The 17,574-nt window shown below is 53.4% G+C and overlaps 1 protein-coding gene across 1 annotated transcript in view; it reads right to left on the bottom strand.

Moving 5' to 3' along the window:
• Positions 1 to 17,574, bottom strand: part of dync2h1 (dynein cytoplasmic 2 heavy chain 1) — a 43,867-nt gene that overhangs the window by 6,467 nt on the left and 19,826 nt on the right. The window contains exons 39-63 of the mRNA XM_067245679.1: positions 17,396 to 17,511; positions 16,377 to 16,576; positions 16,131 to 16,262; positions 15,856 to 15,988; positions 15,277 to 15,484; positions 14,740 to 14,869; positions 14,266 to 14,421; positions 13,579 to 13,838; positions 10,573 to 10,819; positions 10,058 to 10,209; positions 9,692 to 9,836; positions 9,074 to 9,176; positions 7,220 to 7,384; positions 6,972 to 7,096; positions 6,597 to 6,845; positions 6,372 to 6,480; positions 6,076 to 6,189; positions 5,308 to 5,450; positions 5,010 to 5,091; positions 4,673 to 4,833; positions 4,180 to 4,317; positions 2,600 to 2,713; positions 2,292 to 2,452; positions 998 to 1,121; positions 184 to 305 (exon numbers count right to left, since the gene is read on the bottom strand). Coding sequence (XP_067101780.1) covers positions 184 to 305; positions 998 to 1,121; positions 2,292 to 2,452; positions 2,600 to 2,713; positions 4,180 to 4,317; positions 4,673 to 4,833; positions 5,010 to 5,091; positions 5,308 to 5,450; positions 6,076 to 6,189; positions 6,372 to 6,480; positions 6,597 to 6,845; positions 6,972 to 7,096; positions 7,220 to 7,384; positions 9,074 to 9,176; positions 9,692 to 9,836; positions 10,058 to 10,209; positions 10,573 to 10,819; positions 13,579 to 13,838; positions 14,266 to 14,421; positions 14,740 to 14,869; positions 15,277 to 15,484; positions 15,856 to 15,988; positions 16,131 to 16,262; positions 16,377 to 16,576; positions 17,396 to 17,511 — 3,789 coding nt within the window. The remainder of the gene's footprint in view (positions 1 to 183; positions 306 to 997; positions 1,122 to 2,291; positions 2,453 to 2,599; positions 2,714 to 4,179; positions 4,318 to 4,672; positions 4,834 to 5,009; positions 5,092 to 5,307; positions 5,451 to 6,075; positions 6,190 to 6,371; positions 6,481 to 6,596; positions 6,846 to 6,971; positions 7,097 to 7,219; positions 7,385 to 9,073; positions 9,177 to 9,691; positions 9,837 to 10,057; positions 10,210 to 10,572; positions 10,820 to 13,578; positions 13,839 to 14,265; positions 14,422 to 14,739; positions 14,870 to 15,276; positions 15,485 to 15,855; positions 15,989 to 16,130; positions 16,263 to 16,376; positions 16,577 to 17,395; positions 17,512 to 17,574) is intronic.

The following is a 17,574-nucleotide window of genomic DNA, read 5'->3' as shown; positions in this document are numbered from 1 at the left end:
TGTGTGTGTGTGTGTGTAACTGTGTGTGTGTGTGTGTGTAACTGTGTGTGTGTGTGTGTGTGTGTGTGTGTGTAACTGTGTGTGTGTGTGTGTGTGTGTGTGTGTGTGTGTGTGTGTGTGTGTGTGTGTGTGTGTGTGTGTGTAACTGTGTGTGTGTGTGTGTGTGTGTGTGTGAGGACCTACTCCAGCAGGCCGGCCTGCTCCCTCTCCAGAGGCTGGATCCTCTCCAGGACATGTGAGTACTGGACGTTGGCCTTGACCCAGGCTGCCAGGGGAGCGGCCGCTGCACTGGCACGCTTGGCGTTCTAACAACAACAACAACAACAACTCTCAGTGTCCCAGGGTGAGGGAATACAAGGGACAAGGGTGGAAACAACAGTGTTACCTATTCTATTTCATTACCTGCAGTCAGGTGGACTACTGTTTTGATAACTGGTCTGTTTTTCCAGAATATACATCTCAACCGTGGAGCTAGCATGCTAATTTAGAAACTGTTCTAGCAGGCTGGGTGGCTGTTCTAGCAGGCTGGGTGACTGTTCTAGCAGGCTGGGTGGCTGTTCTAGCAGGCTGGGTGACTGTTCTAGCAGGCTGGGTGGCTGTTCTAGCAGGCTGGGTGGCTGTTCTAGCAGGCTGGGTGACTGTTCTAGCAGGCTGGGTGACTGTTCTAGCAGGCTGGGTGGCTGTTCTAGCAGGCTGGGTGGCTGTTCTAGCAGGCTGGGTGACTGTTCTAGCAGGCTGGGTGACTGTTCTAGCAGGCTGGGTGACTGTTCTAGCAGGCTGGGTGACTGTTCTAGCAGGCTGGGTGACTGTTCTAGCAGGCTGGGTGGCTGTTCTAGCAGGCTGGGTGGCTGTTCTAGCAGGCTGGGTGACTGTTCTAGCAGGCTGGGTGACTGTTCTAGCAGGCTGGGTGACTGTTCTAGCAGGCTGGGTGACTGTTCTAGCAGGCTGGGTGACTGTTCTAGCAGGCTGGGTGACTGGCCGTGACTGGCTGACTGACCTTGGGATCAAAGGAGGCCTTGTTCCTGTGCAGCAGCTCCTCCACACTCAGGCGGATCTCCTGAGGTATGTTCCTGGCCTCAAAGGTGGAGATGTCCTCCCTCACCCCCCTCTTAGCCAGGAAGCTGCAGGGACGGGCGAGAGAGGCAGAAGACGACACGGGGAGAGAAGAAGAGCAGAGATGGAGAATGAGAGATAGGAGCGAGAGAGAGAGAGAGAGAGAGAGAGAGAGAGAGAGAGAGAGAGAGAGAGAGAGAGAGAGAGAGAATGGGAGCGAAGGGGGATTGATTGAGGGAGGCCAGTGGAGAGAGGCACAGAGATGAAAAGAAGCACTAAATGTGATATGAGCCGGCTAATGTTAATTCAAGCCTGAAGTTATTGAAGTAAAAACTCGTACGCTGCTAATTAAAGGCAAACTGTGACAAATCACCCCGTTTATAACTCATATCCTGCTGCCCTGGTCACACGCTCGCACGAGCGCTGCGCGCGCCTCGGAAAACACAACTCAGAGCGCCGTCTGCGCGCATTCAATTAACACAACTCATCAAGCCAGATTAGTGTGGTCCGTGGAAGAGCCCCTCCGACGGGTCTCTCTGCCTCCAGACTGAAGCCGGTCAGCCTGGAGGGAAGGAGGGACGAGGACACTGCCAGGGATGCCTCTGGAGGGGGAGCTCTGAACATGTCGTTATCAGCAGCAGCACCCCACAGAAGGCAGGGATGGAGGGAGAACACAGAGGAGGTCTCCAGGATCAGCACCTTCATCCCTCCGTTCTCTTCATTGCTCTTGTGTTTTTTTTTTTTTTTTTTTGGGGTCTTACTTCCTGTATCGGGGGCACGCTCTCGTCATGTCACGTGCACACGCCTTCTGATCTGAGCACGTGCGCACGCCTTCTGATCTGAGCATGTGCACACTCTTTCTGATCTGAGCACGTGCAGACTCCTTCTGATCTGAGCACGTGCACACTCCTTCTGATCTGAGCACGTGCGCACGCCTTCTGATCTGAGCATGTGCACACTCTTTCTGATCTGAGCACGTGCAGACTCCTTCTGATCTGAGCACGTGCACACTCCTTCTGATCTGAGCACACTCTCTCGGCCCCCCCCCACCCCACTCTCTAAGCCCCCCCCCCCCCACCCCCACCCCACTCTCTCACCCCCCCCGGCCCACTCGCTCACCCCCCCCACCCCACTCTCTCGCCCCCCTTCACCCCCACTCTCTCACCCCCCCCAAACCCCCCCCCCCAACTCTTTCACCCCCCCCCCTGCCCCACTCTCTCGCCCCACGCCCCCCTCACCTCTTCATGCTGACCCAGGAGGTGTCGAAGATCCCCATGAGGCGCAGCACCCCCTCCAGGATGTCCCGGATCACGTCCGGGGGCATGCGCAGCGAGCGGATCTCCGACAGAGACTCGGGCTTGATGTTCCCCACGGCACGCTTGGCCTCGTCTACCAGGGGCTGGGGGGGGGGGGGGGGTGAGGGGGGGGTGAGGGGTCAGCAGGGGTGTCTGTGTGTCTGGTGCACGGACTTCCTGATGTGCACGTACTGTGTGTCCCGGTGTCAGGAAACGCAGTTTCAAAGTCTGTAAAAGATCTCCGTGGTTACCTGCACTTCCTTGAGCTCGTCGTCGATCTTGGCCTTCCTCTCCTCGATCTTGGAGACCTCGTGAGAGATCTTCCCCTGGATCCTCTCCATCTCGCTCTTCTGGTCGCTGGCGTTCTGGGCAGAGCAGAGAGGACAGCCCACACAGGGAGTGGAATGCATTCAGTCAGCAAACTACTTTTATCCAAAGACACATCCAGGGGTGGGGGGGATTTGAACGAGTGATCTCTTGATCTTCAGTCAAATCCCATCCCAGAACAGAGGAGATATAGGAGGAGGAGAGGTGTTAATGAGGGCGTCTCACTGTCTCCCTGCTCTCCGGGATTCAACCCATCCTGTACCAACCTTGTCCTCGACTCAGACCAAACACTCCCCCCCAACACACACACACACACACACACAGTGTCACCCTTTTCCCCAATCAGTGTGTCTGACCAGAGGCCAGAGAGTCTCTGAGGTGTTATCTACAGAGGAGGGCTGGCCCTGGTTCCTGTCTCTGCAGAGAGAGGGATCACCGGTGATTGAGGCAGAGGCTCAGCCCTGGGATTAGTCACCACAACAGACCAATACCGCCGTCCCTCCCCTCCTTTCTTCCTCCGTTCCTTCGCTGTCACCCTCCTTGCATCTCTCCATCAGACCCCCCCCCCCTCCCCCTCTGCTGCAGCTCTGCAGGACACAGTGGCTCCTGCCCAAAGGGACGATTCTACCCCTAATTATCACTCCCCAAACTCACAGAGCTGACACACTCCATCAGCCTCTCCTGCTCCCTCTCTTTCTTCTGTGTGCTCCCTCCCTCCCTCTTTCCCTCCCTCCCTCCCTCCCTCTTTCCCTCCCTCCCTCCCTCCCTCTTTCCCTCCCTCGCTTCCTTGCAGAATCCACTTTCCTGCAGTCAGATGGGTAGAATTCTAAGCTAATAAACAAAGTTCACCTCTCATCACTCCATCCATCCCTCCAGCCCGGAAAGAACTAATGCAAACACACACACACACACACACAGAATCACATTCGCTCAGTAGGGGGTCAGAAAAGCTAGGCGTGTCTGTGTGTGTGTCTGTGTGGGAGTGTGGGTGTGTGTGTGTGTGTGTGGGTGTGTGTGTGTACTGCAGGGAACACACGGGTACACAGGAGAGAAAAGTTTGTCAGTGAAGTTGAGCTGGAGTTGAGAAGAGAGAGATGCAGCCTGAAGGAGACTTCAGTCCCTGTAGGTTTATTTGTCCCTGTGTATCACTGCCACATGACCACACACACACACACACACAGAGCAAAAGACACAAACATGCTTTCTGATTCAAAGGCTGCAGTAAGCTGATCAGTAATCAGGGTGACTTGTGGAAGGGACATGAAAGGTTGTCTGGGGACAACAAGGCGTGTGTGTGCGTGCGTCTTTGTGTTTGTGTGTGTGTAGCTGTCATCAGAATCTACTTTGCAGTCATCACTTAAACAGCCTTGGCAAATTAAATGGCCGGGCCGGACCACCAAAGGCTTGGAGAGGTGTCAGAAATGCTTGTCACGCTCACACACACAAACACAGCGACGCAAGCTCACGTGCGAGCCCGCCCACACACGCCCACACACACACACACCTGCATAGAGGTGGTGATCTCCTGCAGGGCAGAGTCGGCCTCCTGTTGTTTGGTCTTTAACAGTGTGCTCTGCTCCGCGGCCCGCCTCTTCAACTCATCAACCAATGCCTTCGCCTCATTCAGCTTGGACACGCCCGCCTGGAGGAACACCAGCCAATTACACATTCGCTCACAAATATGCTCTTTCAATATGATACGTGTGTGTATCTGTCTGTGTGTATGTATACCTACCTGTGTGTGTGTGTGTACCTGAGAGTGTGTGTGTGTGTACCTGAGAGTGTGTGTGTACCTGAGAGTGTGTGTGTACCTGAGAGTGTGTGTGTGTACCTGAGAGTGTGTGTGTGTACCTGAGAGTGTGTGTGTGTGTACCTGAGAGTGTGTGCGTGTACCTGAGAGTGTGTGTGTGTGTACCTGAGAGTGTGTGTGTGTGTACCTGAGAGTGTGTGTGTGTACCTGAGAGTGTGTGTGTGTACCTGAGAGTGTGTGTGTGTACCTGCAGGTGCTGCTGCCTCAATGTGAGCTGGCTCTGCTTGCTGCTGTAGATGGAGGTGTAGATGTGCAGGAATGCCAGGTACTGGCTGGGCGTGGCCCCTTGCTCCCGGCACGACTCATGCACTGCCAAGAAGGAGCTGCACAGGTCCCCCTGACCCGACACTGAAGGGGGGGGGGGCGTGGGTGGAGATGAAGAGAACATTAAAAAAAAATAAGATTACTTGAAGAAAATTTATAACTTTCAATCTAAATTCAAATCATCCATTCCATTCCGACAATACTGGAGCAGCGCTCAAACTAAACAGGAGGTTGGGGGGGGTCGGTGAGGGTGCTGCTACCTGAAGGCTTCTTCCTGCGGCCTCTCTCTCCTCCGCTCCTCTCCCCCTCTCCCTCCAGCCTGGCCAACAGCATCTCAGGTATCTGACAGGACAGACCTCTGGTTAGACACACAGCAAAGACCCTGTTCCTAGCCCTCACATCAATCCACATATTACTTCCTACGACCATATTTGGTACAGCTCCCGGTTGACCAGTTTTGCTGCAGCGTAATTGGGCCCAGGGAATTGGTTTCTCTAGAATAAGCCAAATTGGGGCTGGGGACTTTATGACGGCATGTTTTTGTCTCTCTCCTCTCACCTTCTTCATGCTGCTCTCAGACCATCCCTCCATCCACTGCACAGAGCACTGGCGGTAGAGGGCAGGGTTACTCTCACAGTTGATGGTGAAGTTAGTGTTGGTGCAGTCCATAATTAATACTATGTGTAGGTTCTGCTGAATCCCTGTGAGAGAGACAGAGAGAAAGAAGGTAGAGAGAAAGGGGGGGGGAGAGAAAGAAAAAGAGAGAGTGAGAAAGAGAAGGAGGTAGAGAGAAGGGGGGGATTAGACTTTAAGATAAGATATTTTTATTGGGCAGTAAAAACTGCCAGCTAACCAACAGTTTCACCACAACAGCCATTTTCCTCTTACTCTTATTCAAACAAAGCCCATGCAATTGAAAATTAAAATTTCCAGACAAACCCAAAAAACGAAACCCCTCACCCCCACACATCAACACCCCCCTCACCCCCCACACATCAACACACTCTTCCATAGAGAGAGAAAGAAACAGGGAGAGGCAGAGAGAGAGAGAGAGAGAGAGAGAGAGAGAGAGAGAGAGAGAGGCAGACAGACAGACAGAAGGAGAGGATGGAGCGGCTCAGTATTATATGACCTGTGCCACTCCTGTCCCTCCAGGGCCCTCCGCCCTCCGACACACACACACACACACACACACACACACAGGCGCAGAGACTAAGTGACTTGTGGTTCAGTAGTTTAGTCAGACAGTGACGAATTGATTAGATCCTGCAGCAAACTCCCACTGCAGAGAGGAGAGGAGGAGGGGTAGATCACATGATAACTCACTGTAGGAGAAGTAGTTGTAGAGGGGTCCGGTGAAGCCGTCTTGGGAGGCGGAGTCTTTGAGGGAGGAGAGGAGGGGCTCCAGCTCCTCTGGAGAGTACAGACCAGGAACCTCACCTGCACACACACACACACACACTCCGTGACATGCTTTTGACTTGAATCAAACACATACAATTTGTTGACTGCAAAGAGAGAGGGTTACAGTGAGAGAGTGAGGGTTACAGTGAGAGAGTGAGGGTTACAGTGAGAGAGTGAGGGTTACAGTGAGAGAGTGAGGGTTACAGTGACAGAGTGACCTGAGGACAGCAGGCTGTTGACCATCTCTAGGAAGGAAGGGTGGACAAACTGGTAATCTTCCAGCAACAGAACCACCTGCTGACCCTCCAGACCAGCCAGCTGCATCACCTGCACACACGTGCACACACACACACACACACGTAAGGTATACAACAATCCCCGGACAACCCTACATCCACACAGTGACCGACCCAGAACAGACGAGTGTGTGTGTGTGTGCTTACACTCTTCAGGTCGTTGTTGAAGTGCTTCAGTGTGTATCCCCGGGAGATCTTGGGTGTGTAGAGTGTGTACCCGTGCATGTGAGCGACCAGGCAGGTGGCGGTGCGCCGGCCCACGCCGCTGCGGCCGGCCAGGAGCAGAGAGCCCCCGGGCCGGCTCAGCACACGGTCCACGCGAGACACAAAGTCACACACCTCCCAGAACAGCAGCAGGTCCAGCTCCCTGTTATCACGACCGTACTGGACCACGCCCTGCGGGGGAGGGGGAGAGGGCTTTACACACACACACACACACACACACAGCAGAGTGCTGACATGTACGTACACACACCCCATACACCACAGTAGGAGACACACACGCTTTCAGGGGGTGCTTACCTTCTGAATGACCTGCTGGAGGTCACCTGAGTTCAGGTGGCCCAGGGCTTTGCCGTGGGGGGGCAGGGGCTGGCCGGACGCCATCACCCCCCCTTCAGACGCCCCCCACGTCACATAGAACCCTTCTACAGCAGCACAGGACAGAGGAAACACACCGTTACACACACACAGAGATAAACTGCTCTCAATACATGAAAACAGGTTAAAAACAGTGTGTGTGTGTGTGTGTGTGTATGTGTGTGTGTTACCCTTGGGGTTGTCGAGGGCGTCAGCCCCCCAGTCTCCCCGCATGACGGAGGACAGGATGTTGTCGAAGGCGTTCAGGTCTTTGGTGCAGGCCAGCCTGTCTCTGAACAGCCTCCTGGCCTCGTAGCACACCACCTCCAGCACACTGTCTGTCGCCGTGGAGATACCTGCACACAGGGGAGAGGCCTTCACACCGAGAACACACTCTCTACTGTCACCATGGAGATACATGCACACACAGGGGAGAGGCCTTCACACCGAGAACACACTCTCTACTGTCACCATGGAGATACATGCACACACAGGGGAGAGGCCTTCACACCGAGAACACACTCTCTACTGTCACCATGGAGATACATGCACACAGGGGAGAGGCCTTCACACCGAGAACACACTCTCTACTGTCACCATGGAGATACATGCACACACAGGGGAGAGGCCTTCACACCGAGAACACACTCTCTACTGTCACCATGGAGATACATGCACACACAGGGGAGAGGCCTTCACACCGAGAACACACTCTCTACTGTCACCATGGAGATACATGCACACACAGGGGTGAGGCCTTCACACCGAGAACACACTCTCTACTGTCACCATGGAGATACATGCACACACAGGGGAGAGGCCTTCACACCGAGAACACACTCTCTACTGTCACCATGGAGATACATGCACACACAGGGGAGAGGCCTTCACACCGAGAACACACTCTCTACTGTCACCATGGAGATACATGCACACACAGGGGAGAGGCCTTCACACCGAGAACACACTCTCTACTGTCACGTCTCACAATCCTGCACGGAAACACTGTTACCAAACACAATTACCAACATTTTAATTATTATCTGACATTCAATATGCAATACATTATAGTGCACATAATCAAACGAGCTCACAGCCTACGCGCGCGCCCTCTCTCTCTCTCTCTCTCTCTCTCAAACACACACACACACAAGCTCCCGTCAGAGCATGACTCACACACACTCCCACACACACATACCCGTTAGAGCATAATTCTGACACACACATACCCGTTAGAGCATAATTCTGACACACACTCTCTCACACACACACAGACACACACCCGTCAGAGCATAATTCCGGCGGACGGCGGCAAGGGTGTTACATACCGTATAGACAGGTGAGCAGCACAAAGAACAGAGGAGGGAAGTAAAAAACGATGAGTCATGGGGAAAAACCAAGTCTGTATCCAGACACTTTTAATTAAAATAAATGACTGGCCCCCACTATCACAGCAGGCACACATTGCAGGGAGAGAGAGAGAGTGACGGGGGGAGAGATGAAGGGGCAGAAAGCGAGGGATGATGAAAGAAGGCGTGATGGACGAGTGACAGAGAGAGCAAAGCAGAGGGGGGGAGGGAGGGAGGGGGTGAAAGTGTCGGAGAGGGGGAGGAAGAGAAACTGTGGATGTGGACAGCTTGAGGACAGAACAGCATCTTGTCCCAGGATGAAAGTCAGACCCTGAAATGTGTGGTTTCAAGACACACAGGGACACAGAGCAGAACACAGCACTAACTGAACACAAATATATATGAATTTCCCATTTTTCACCCATACATAAATATCCTTATTAGGGAAACCACAGCAAAAAAACTTTTCTAGAAGACCTATTTAGAATAGGGTGGTCAGGTTAGGGGTGAGGTTAGTGATGGGGTCAGGGGTGAGGTTAGTGATGGGCTCAGGGGTGAGGTTAGTGATGGGGTCAGGGGTGAGGTTAGTGATGGGGTCAGGGGTGAGGTTAGTGATGGGGTCAGGGGTGAGGTTAGTGATGGGGTCAGCGGTGAGGTTAGTGATGGGCTCAGGGGTGAGGTTAGTGATGGGCTCACCTGGGGTCAGGTCGTATCGGAGCAGGCTGAGGACCCACTGTGTGAGGACACAGGGAGTGAACAGGTAGTGACTGTAGTCGTCCACTGTGAACTTAGCCTTCACCTGGGAGAGGAGGAGAGAAGGTTACACACACTTATTCTACACACACACACCATTTACACCAGAGATGGCAAAAGTACACACATCTTTCACTCAAGTACAGATACTCATGTTTACTTTTTTTTTTTTATAATTTTTTCAACCTCTGGAAAGTATTTTGGTGAAACTTTGTTTTCCCCACTCACACCACCACACAAGTAACACATTTTTCAAACCTTTAAAAAAAATATATGTTTATAACCGTAGGAAAAATATTTGGAGAAACGTTTCGCCCCCATACACAACACCACACAAAAAGATTTTTAAAAACTTGTTTTTCTAAATTATCTTTTCAACCTTTAGAAACTTTTTTGGGGAAACGTTTTTTCTCACTCACCACACCAAAAAGTGAAAAAAGATTTGAAACATTATTTTCAAAATAATCTATTCAACCTTTTGGGGGAGAAACGTTTTTTACACACACACACACACAACCAAAAGATTCACGTTTTTTTCTTGTTGCCTTTTGCCCCCAGTACCTGCTGGTAGAGCTGCACCAGGGAGCCAGCCAGCTGGCGGGCCTTGCCTGCACTGGCCCAGGGGGCCTGGCTGCCCAGGCTGCGCTGGAGGACAGGCTGCAGGTAGGCGGAGTAGATGGTCTGGAGCTGCTCCTTGTCCGGGTAACTGGGGAGAGACCCAGGGGGGGAGAGACCCAGGGGGTGAGAGACCCAGGGGGTGAGAGACCCAGGGGGGAGAGACCCAGGGGGGGGAGAGACCCAGGGGGGGAGAGACCCAGGGGGGGAGAGACCCAGGGGGTGAGAGGGGTGTGTGTGTGTGTGGGGTACTCACTCAATGCAGCAGAGGTGTGTGAAGGGGGTGAAGAGGTGGTGTGTGTGTGTACTCACTCGATGGTGCAGATGCGTACGATGGAGGTGAAGCGGGTGGTGAGTTGGTGTCGCCCCACAGTGCCCCCTGCTGACATGGAGGCTACCACCTGGATGTTCTCCAGACCCACCCACTCCAGGTTCTCATCATAGAAGCCCTGGTACGTCAACACCTACAGAGATACAGTTATTCAGGCATTATTTATGCAGCGTGAATGAGCGTTATTCACATCATCTGTGTATTGCACACTATGTAATATTATGTTCAACTAGAAGCGTGCTTTACCGTATAACGATCATGTTGGAGTGAGTTCAACTCTATAAGGATCATTTAGGGGTAAGTTCAACTCTATAAGGATCATGTAGGAGTGAGTTCAACTCTATAAGGATCGTGTAGGGGTGAGTTCAACTCTATAAGGATCATTTAGGGGTGAGTTCAACTCTATAAGGATCATTTAGGGGTGAGTTCAACTCTATAAGGATCGTGTAGGAGTGAGTTCAACTCTATAACGATCATGTAGGGGTGAGTTCTCCACCTGCTGCAGGAAGGCTATGATGTTGCTGGTGCCCCACTTGTCTGGCTTGGGCAGGTTGATGTCTTTGAGGTAGAGCACCAGGCTCTCACAGTCCTTGGGCCGGTAGGCCCGGCCTGTGTTGGAGCTGAGCAGGAGGCAGGTCTGAACCAGCTTCTGCAGCACGTGTCGGGACGACGTCTGGGCGCTGCAGTGGACCACCGCCACCTGGGTGGAGCGCAGCCGAGAGAAGGCGTAGCGCAGGAGCATGCTGGGGGGGACGAGAGCGCGCGCAGGCGGGCACGCGCACACACACGCACACACACACACACACACACACACACACACACACACACACACACACACACACACACACACACACAATGAAACCAAACAGCAGGCTACTGCACGTGTGATCTCAGTATCAAAGACAAGAAGCTGAGGGAAGGTCAGAATGGTTCCAGATTTTAAGTGGAAGAGGCAGGAGGGGGGAGGAGGAGAGCAGGAGGCAGGAGGAGGTCAGGAGGAGGGCAGGAGGCAGGAGGAGGGCAGGAGGAGGGCAGGAGGAGGCAGGAGGAGGAGAACAGGTGGCAGGAGGAGGTCAGGAGGAGGGCAGGAGGCAGGAGGAGGGCAGGAGGAGGGCAGGAGGCAGGAGGAGGGCAGGAGGAGGGCAGGAGGAGGCAGGAGGAGGAGAACAGGTGGCAGGAGGAGGGCAGGAGGAGGGCAGGAGGAAGGCAGGAGGAAGGCAGGAGGAGGCAGGAGGAGGGCAGGAGGAAGGCAGGAGGAGGCAGGAGGAGGGCAGGAGGCAGGAGGAGGGGGGAGGAGGGCAGGAGGCAGGAGGAGGGGGGAGGAGGGCAGGAGGCGGGCAGGAGGCAGGAGGAGGGGGGAGGAGGGCAGGAGGCGGGCAGGAGGCAGGAGGAGGGGGGAGGAGGGCAGGAGGCAGGAGGAGGGGGGAGGAGGGCAGGAGGCGGGCAGGAGGCAGGAGGAGGGGGGAGGAGGGCAGGAGGGTGGAGGAGTGTTAAATCTGTATTTAACAGGGCCGGTGTTACTAAGGGCCTGGTTAACAGTGTTTGTGATAACAGACCCAAGGGCAAACTGAGACATTTTGTTAGGGTGCAAACAAAGAGAGGCGTAATTGGGAAGATAGTTTGTGTATGTGTTTAAGTGTGTAGGTGTGTGCAGTAAGTGTGTATGTTTGTATACGCAAGCAAGGGGCTGAGGAAATTAATTTGATGTTCTTATGTCAGATGGACGGGGATGACACAGGCGTTTCCATGGCGCTGTGACATTTCAGCGAGGCGAGGCGGAGTTCAGGGCTCAAGTGGAGTGTAAGAGCCAATCACAAGCCGGCTCCGCCCCCCAGGGACAGAAGCAATTACTGTAGATTCAACAAGTCACTAAACACACACACACACACACACTCCCCTGTGTCTCTCTGTGGTCTCTGCTATTCTAGGAAAAGGTCACCCCTTAAATAAAACCAGCCTTGAGATAACTGTTTGAAAGTGTGTATGTATGTGTGTGTGCGTGTGTGTGAGTCACATGCATCAGCCTTGACCCTCCCTGAATCAGTGTGTGTGTGGGTTTGTGATCTGATGACTGAGGATGATGTTCTGAACTATGACTCAAACATGTCACCTTCACCTAAATATACATTTACATTTAGTCATTTAGCAGACGCTCTTATCCAGACACACACACACACATGTGTGTGTGCATAGGACGTGTCTGAATGTGTGTGTGGACAGTATGTGTGTACAGTATGTGAGTGTGTACAGTATGTGTGTGCGTGTGTGTGTACAGTATATGTGTGTGTGTACAGTAGGTGTGTGTGTACAGTATATGTGTGTGTGTACAGTATATGTGTGTGTGTACAGTAGGTGTGTGTGTGTGTGTACAGTATATGTGTGTGTGTACAGTAGGTGTGTGTGTGTGTGTACAGTATATGTGTGTGTGTACAGTAGGTGTGTGTGTGTGCAGTATATGTGTGTGTGTACAGTAGGTGTGTGTGTGTACAGTAGGTGTGTGTGTGCAGTATATGTGTGTGTGTGTACAGTAGGTGTGTGTGTGTGTGTGTGTGTGTGTACAGTATATGTGTGTGTGTACAGTAGGTGTGTGTGTGTACAGTAGGTGTGTGTGTGTGTGTGTACAGTAGGTGTGTGTGTGTGTGTGTACAGTAGGTGTGTGTGTGTGTACAGTAGGTGTGTGTGTGTGTGTGTACAGTATATGTGTGTGTGTACAGTAGGTGTGTGTGTGTGTACAGTAGGTGTGTGTGTGTGTGTGTACAGTAGGTGTGTGTGTGTGTGTACAGTATATGTGTGTGTGTACAGTAGGTGTGTGTGTGTGTGTACAGTATATGTGTGTGTGTACAGTAGGTGTGTGTGTGTGTACAGTAGGTGTGTGTGTGTGTGTGTACAGTAGGTGTGTGTGTGTGTACAGTAGGTGTGTGTGTGTGTGTGTGTGTGTACAGTAGGTGTGTGTGTGTGTGTGTACAGTAGGTGTGTGTGTGTACAGTAGGTGTGTGTGTGTGTACAGTAGGTGTGTGTGTGTGTGTGTGTACAGTAGGTGTGTGTGTGTACAGTATATGTGTGTGTGTACAGTAGGTGTGTGTGTGTACAGTAGGTGTGTGTGTGTGTGTGTACAGTAGGTGTGTGTGTGTACAGTAGGTGTGTGTGTGTGTGTACAGTAGGTGTGTGTGTGTGTGTGTACAGTAGGTGTGTGTGTGTACAGTAGGTGTGTGTGTGTGTGTGTACAGTAGGTGTGTGTGTGTACAGTATATGTGTGTGTGTACAGTAGGTGTGTGTGTGTACAGTAGGTGTGTGTGTGTGTGTGTACAGTAGGTGTGTGTGTGTGTACAGTAGGTGTGTGTGTGTACAGTAGGTGTGTGTGTGTGTGTGTACAGTAGGTGTGTGTGTGTACAGTAGGTGTGTGTGTGTGTGTACAGTAGGTGTGTGTGTGTACAGTAGGTGTGTGTGTGTACAGTAGGTGTGTGTGTGTGTGTGTACAGTAGGTGTGTGTGTGTGTATTCACCCCTTGCCGCAGCCCTCCGGTCCCACCAGTATGAAAGGCTGTCTGTGTGGAGCGCAGAGCCAGTGTGTGAAGCAGTGCAGGGCGCGCTGCATGTCGGGGGTCTGGATGACGGGGAGGGTGTGTGTGTGAGCCAGCTCGTCCAGGCTCAGGCCCTCGGGCCGCTGCAGGGTGTAGGCACACAGGCGGCCTGACTCAGCGTGGTAGAAGGTGTCCAGGGGCTTCCTGGGGTCTGGAGGGCTCTCTCTGGCCCAGCTCAGCACCTGTGCTCACATACACACACACACAGCCATATAGAAACACACGCACACACACAGCCATATAGAAACACACATACACAGCCATATAGAAACACAAACACACAGCCATATAGAAACACACACACACACACACACACACACAGCCATATAGAAACACAAACACACAGCCATATAGAAACACACACACAAACACACAGCCATATAGAAACACACACACACACACACAGCCATATAGAAACACACAGCAGGTGCAGAGTAGGTCACGCACTGGTTGCTCAACCAATAGGATCAAACGGACGTCATATTGTAAAAATATTGCGATAACTCTACGATTCATATTGTAAAAATGTTGTATTGCGATATATTGTTCCACCCCTAATAAACAGGAGTGTTTTAACAGCAGGACCCATGTCTGGCAGCCTGGCCTCACCTCCTTGGAGAGCTCCTGCCTGGTCTTCAGGTGGAGGTTTCCCCCCAGGCCTCTGATGAGGCCCACCAGGAACTGGCCTCTCTCCGTCACCCCACTCAGGTGGGACAGGCCGTTCAGCACTGTGCCCACCAGGCTGGTCTCCACCACAAAGTCATTCTGGAGTGGGAAGGCATTTTAAGATCTAAATATATACATTACATTTACATTTAGTCATTTAGCAGACGCTCTTATCCAGAGCGACTTACAGTAAGTACAGGGACATTCCCCCCGAGGCAAGTAGGGTGAAGTGCCTTGCCCAAAGACACAACATCAGTTAGCATGACCGGGAATCGAACTGGCAACCTTCGGATTACTAGCCCGATTCCCTCACCGCTCAGCCACCTGACTCCCATACACACGTGTGTGTAGGTGTGGGGTAAGCCCCATGCTGGGGGGCTAGGTCATCGGGAGGTTCAAGGGTCTAGGCAGGGCTACCTGTTTGAGGACCCAGTCCAGGGCTCTGTGGAAGTAGTCTCCCAGCCAGCTGTCCAGACTGCTGCAGCTCTGCTCAGGCTGACCACTCAGCCACGACTTCACCAACGCACTCACGTCTGTGTCCTCGTCGCTACACACACGCACAGGATATGTTTCCATTGTCAAATGAACACACATGTAGACCAGTGGTTCCCAACCCTGGTCCTCAGGGCACCCCTGTCCTGCATGTTTTAGATGTTTCCCTGCTCCAACACACCCGATTCAAATGAATGCTCATAAGCAGGCTTCTGCAGAGCTGGATAACGACCCATTCATTTGAATCGGGTGTGTTGGAGCAGGGAAACATCTAAAACATGCAGGACAGGGGTGCCCTGAGGACCAGGGTTGGGAACCACTGTCGTAGACAATACACACACAGAACAGTACGTATACACTACTCACACACAGACACACAGACACACAGAGACACACACAGAGACACACAGACACACACAGACACACACACAGACACACACAGACACACACAGACACACAGACCTGAGGAAGATCATGCCCATGCGGGATATGGTGGCTGGTGAGGCGCAGCTGAGGTCGTGCGTCTCAAACAGGAAGTTGACGTTGGGTCCAAACTGGATGCGCTCCCCGCTGGGCATGGTGAGCAGGCGGTTGTCGTCCAAGACAGAGTTCAGACTCTCTATCCACTCTGGATCTATGTCCCCGTCACACACGATCCACGAGCTCACCTCTGGACCACACACACACACACACACACACACACACACCAGGAGCAGCATAAAAGCAGTTGTTTCAACAGATACTCTGATGACACGACATACATTGTGTTGGGTCTTTAGTGTATTGTTGTATGGTGGTGTTGTCGTGGTTTACATCTACATTTAGTCATTTTAGCAGACGCTCTCCCCCGAGGCAAGTAGGGTGAAGTGCCTTGCCCAAGGACACAACGTCATTTTCCACACCCTGGAATCGAACCGGCAACCTTCTGATTAATAGCCCGATTCCCTAACCGCTCAGCCATCTGACTCCCTCTCCCTCTGGTTGTGTGGTTGTGTTGTGTTGTGCCGTGTCGGGGCTGCAGTGCAGTGCAGCGGTCCGTACCCTGGGGCTCCCGGACCACCTGCCTGGCGCTGTGCGTGAGCACCCCATCCGCCCACTCCCGGGTGTCCATATCTATGTGCCCCAGCAGCTGCTGCCTGGGCATGGCCTTGGGGTTCACCGTGTACTGCTTCACCTGCACACACACAGAAGAACAGCGCTCACAGTCATGTTAGGAAATCACCTTGTTCGTGTGTGTGCTGGGCAGCAGCGTGTGTGTGTGGCAGCAGCAGCAGCAGCAGCAGCAGCAGTGTGTGTGTGTGTGTGTGTGTACTCACCACCTTGCCCATCTTGCCCAGGGCAGCCCTCAGCATCCTCCAGAGTGTGGACTTGCCAGCTCCGCTGGGCCCCACGACGACCACACCCATCCTCTGCCTCAGCTGCTCCGACAGCTCCACAGCCTTCTTCATCTGCAGCACAGCAGCACCTCCACCCTCAGTCTGGCTCTCCATCCACCCCTCTATCTCAGGTCCGTATCAACTAATTCACTTATGTGGGTGGGCCTGGTCCACAGCGCTGCCTACCTGGCTGGGGATGAGCTCCAGGCGAGCGTCCTGGTAGGCGTCCCGCAGGGCGGAGGTGAGGGCCTGGTCCTCCACGTCGGTGAAGTCCACCCCGGAGAACACGTCCCGCACCAGGGCGTCGAACCGGGAGCTGTCGGCAAACGTCAGCTTGGACATGGTGTTGAGCCTCAGGGCCTGCACCACCAGCCCGCTCTCCCTGACTGGGAGAGAGAGAGAGAGAGGGGGGGGGGGGGGTGAAGGTGCTGAACTGTGACATACCTCTCCCATTTGACTTGATAAAGAGGGGGACATGGAGGGGGGGGGCAGAGGGGGGGACTGGAGGAGGACAAGAAAGAGAGGGACATGATGACTAAGACAAGAAAGGGGGAGGAGGCGAGGATGAGACACACACCCTGGCAGATGGGTGGGAGGGAGGGAGGGAGGGAGGGAGGGAGGGAGGGAGGGAGGGAGGGAGGGAGGGAGGGAGGGAGGGAGGGAGGGAGGGAGGGAGGGAGGGAGGGAGGGAGGGAGGGAGGGAGGGAGGGAGGGAGATGACAGGAAGCCAGACGGGGAGGTGCAGGTACCAAAGTCAACCTGGGCATCATTATTCCGCCTCTGCAGGACAGCTAATTGTTAGTCGTGTCACAATTGAGCTCATCAATACTTCTGTTTTATGCCCTGCAAAGCTGCTGGAGGCCCAAACCAGGGCACCCAGCCAGAATACACAGGAGGAGTTGGTGTGTGTGTGTGTGTGGGTGGGTGTGTGTGTGTGTGGTGGGAGGAGAAGGGGAATCAGAAAGCTATTGACAGGTAGGTATTAGAGAAGGAGGCAGAGAGAGGTCGGAGACAGGGGAGAAGAGGAGGAGGGGAGGGGGAAAGGAGGTGGTGAACAACATTTCAAATATAGAGAGGAGAGAGGGCGAGGGTAACAGAAGAAGGGAAAGTGTGAAACGACCAGAGAGGACGGTGAGGATTGTAGGTAACAGGGTGCTGTGGAGGGTGTGTGTGTGTGTGTGTGTGTGTGTGTGGTGAGGTCGTACTCTTGTCCACGGCCTGGCTCCTCTTGTGCTGCTGCAGCAGGCTCCCACAGCCTCTCAGCACCGTCTTCAGAGCCCTCAGACCCCAGTCATAGTGCTGCTGGGGGGTCAGCAGCTCCCTGGACACACACACACACACACACACACACACACACACATCGTCAATGTGCTTCTAGGGTTGA

Source organism: Osmerus mordax, chromosome 11, assembly GCF_038355195.1.
Source record: "Osmerus mordax isolate fOsmMor3 chromosome 11, fOsmMor3.pri, whole genome shotgun sequence".
NCBI lineage: Eukaryota > Metazoa > Chordata > Actinopteri > Osmeriformes > Osmeridae > Osmerus > Osmerus mordax.
The sequence above is the reverse complement of the archived record's forward strand: the minus strand, read 5'-3'. Positions and strand labels throughout refer to the sequence as shown.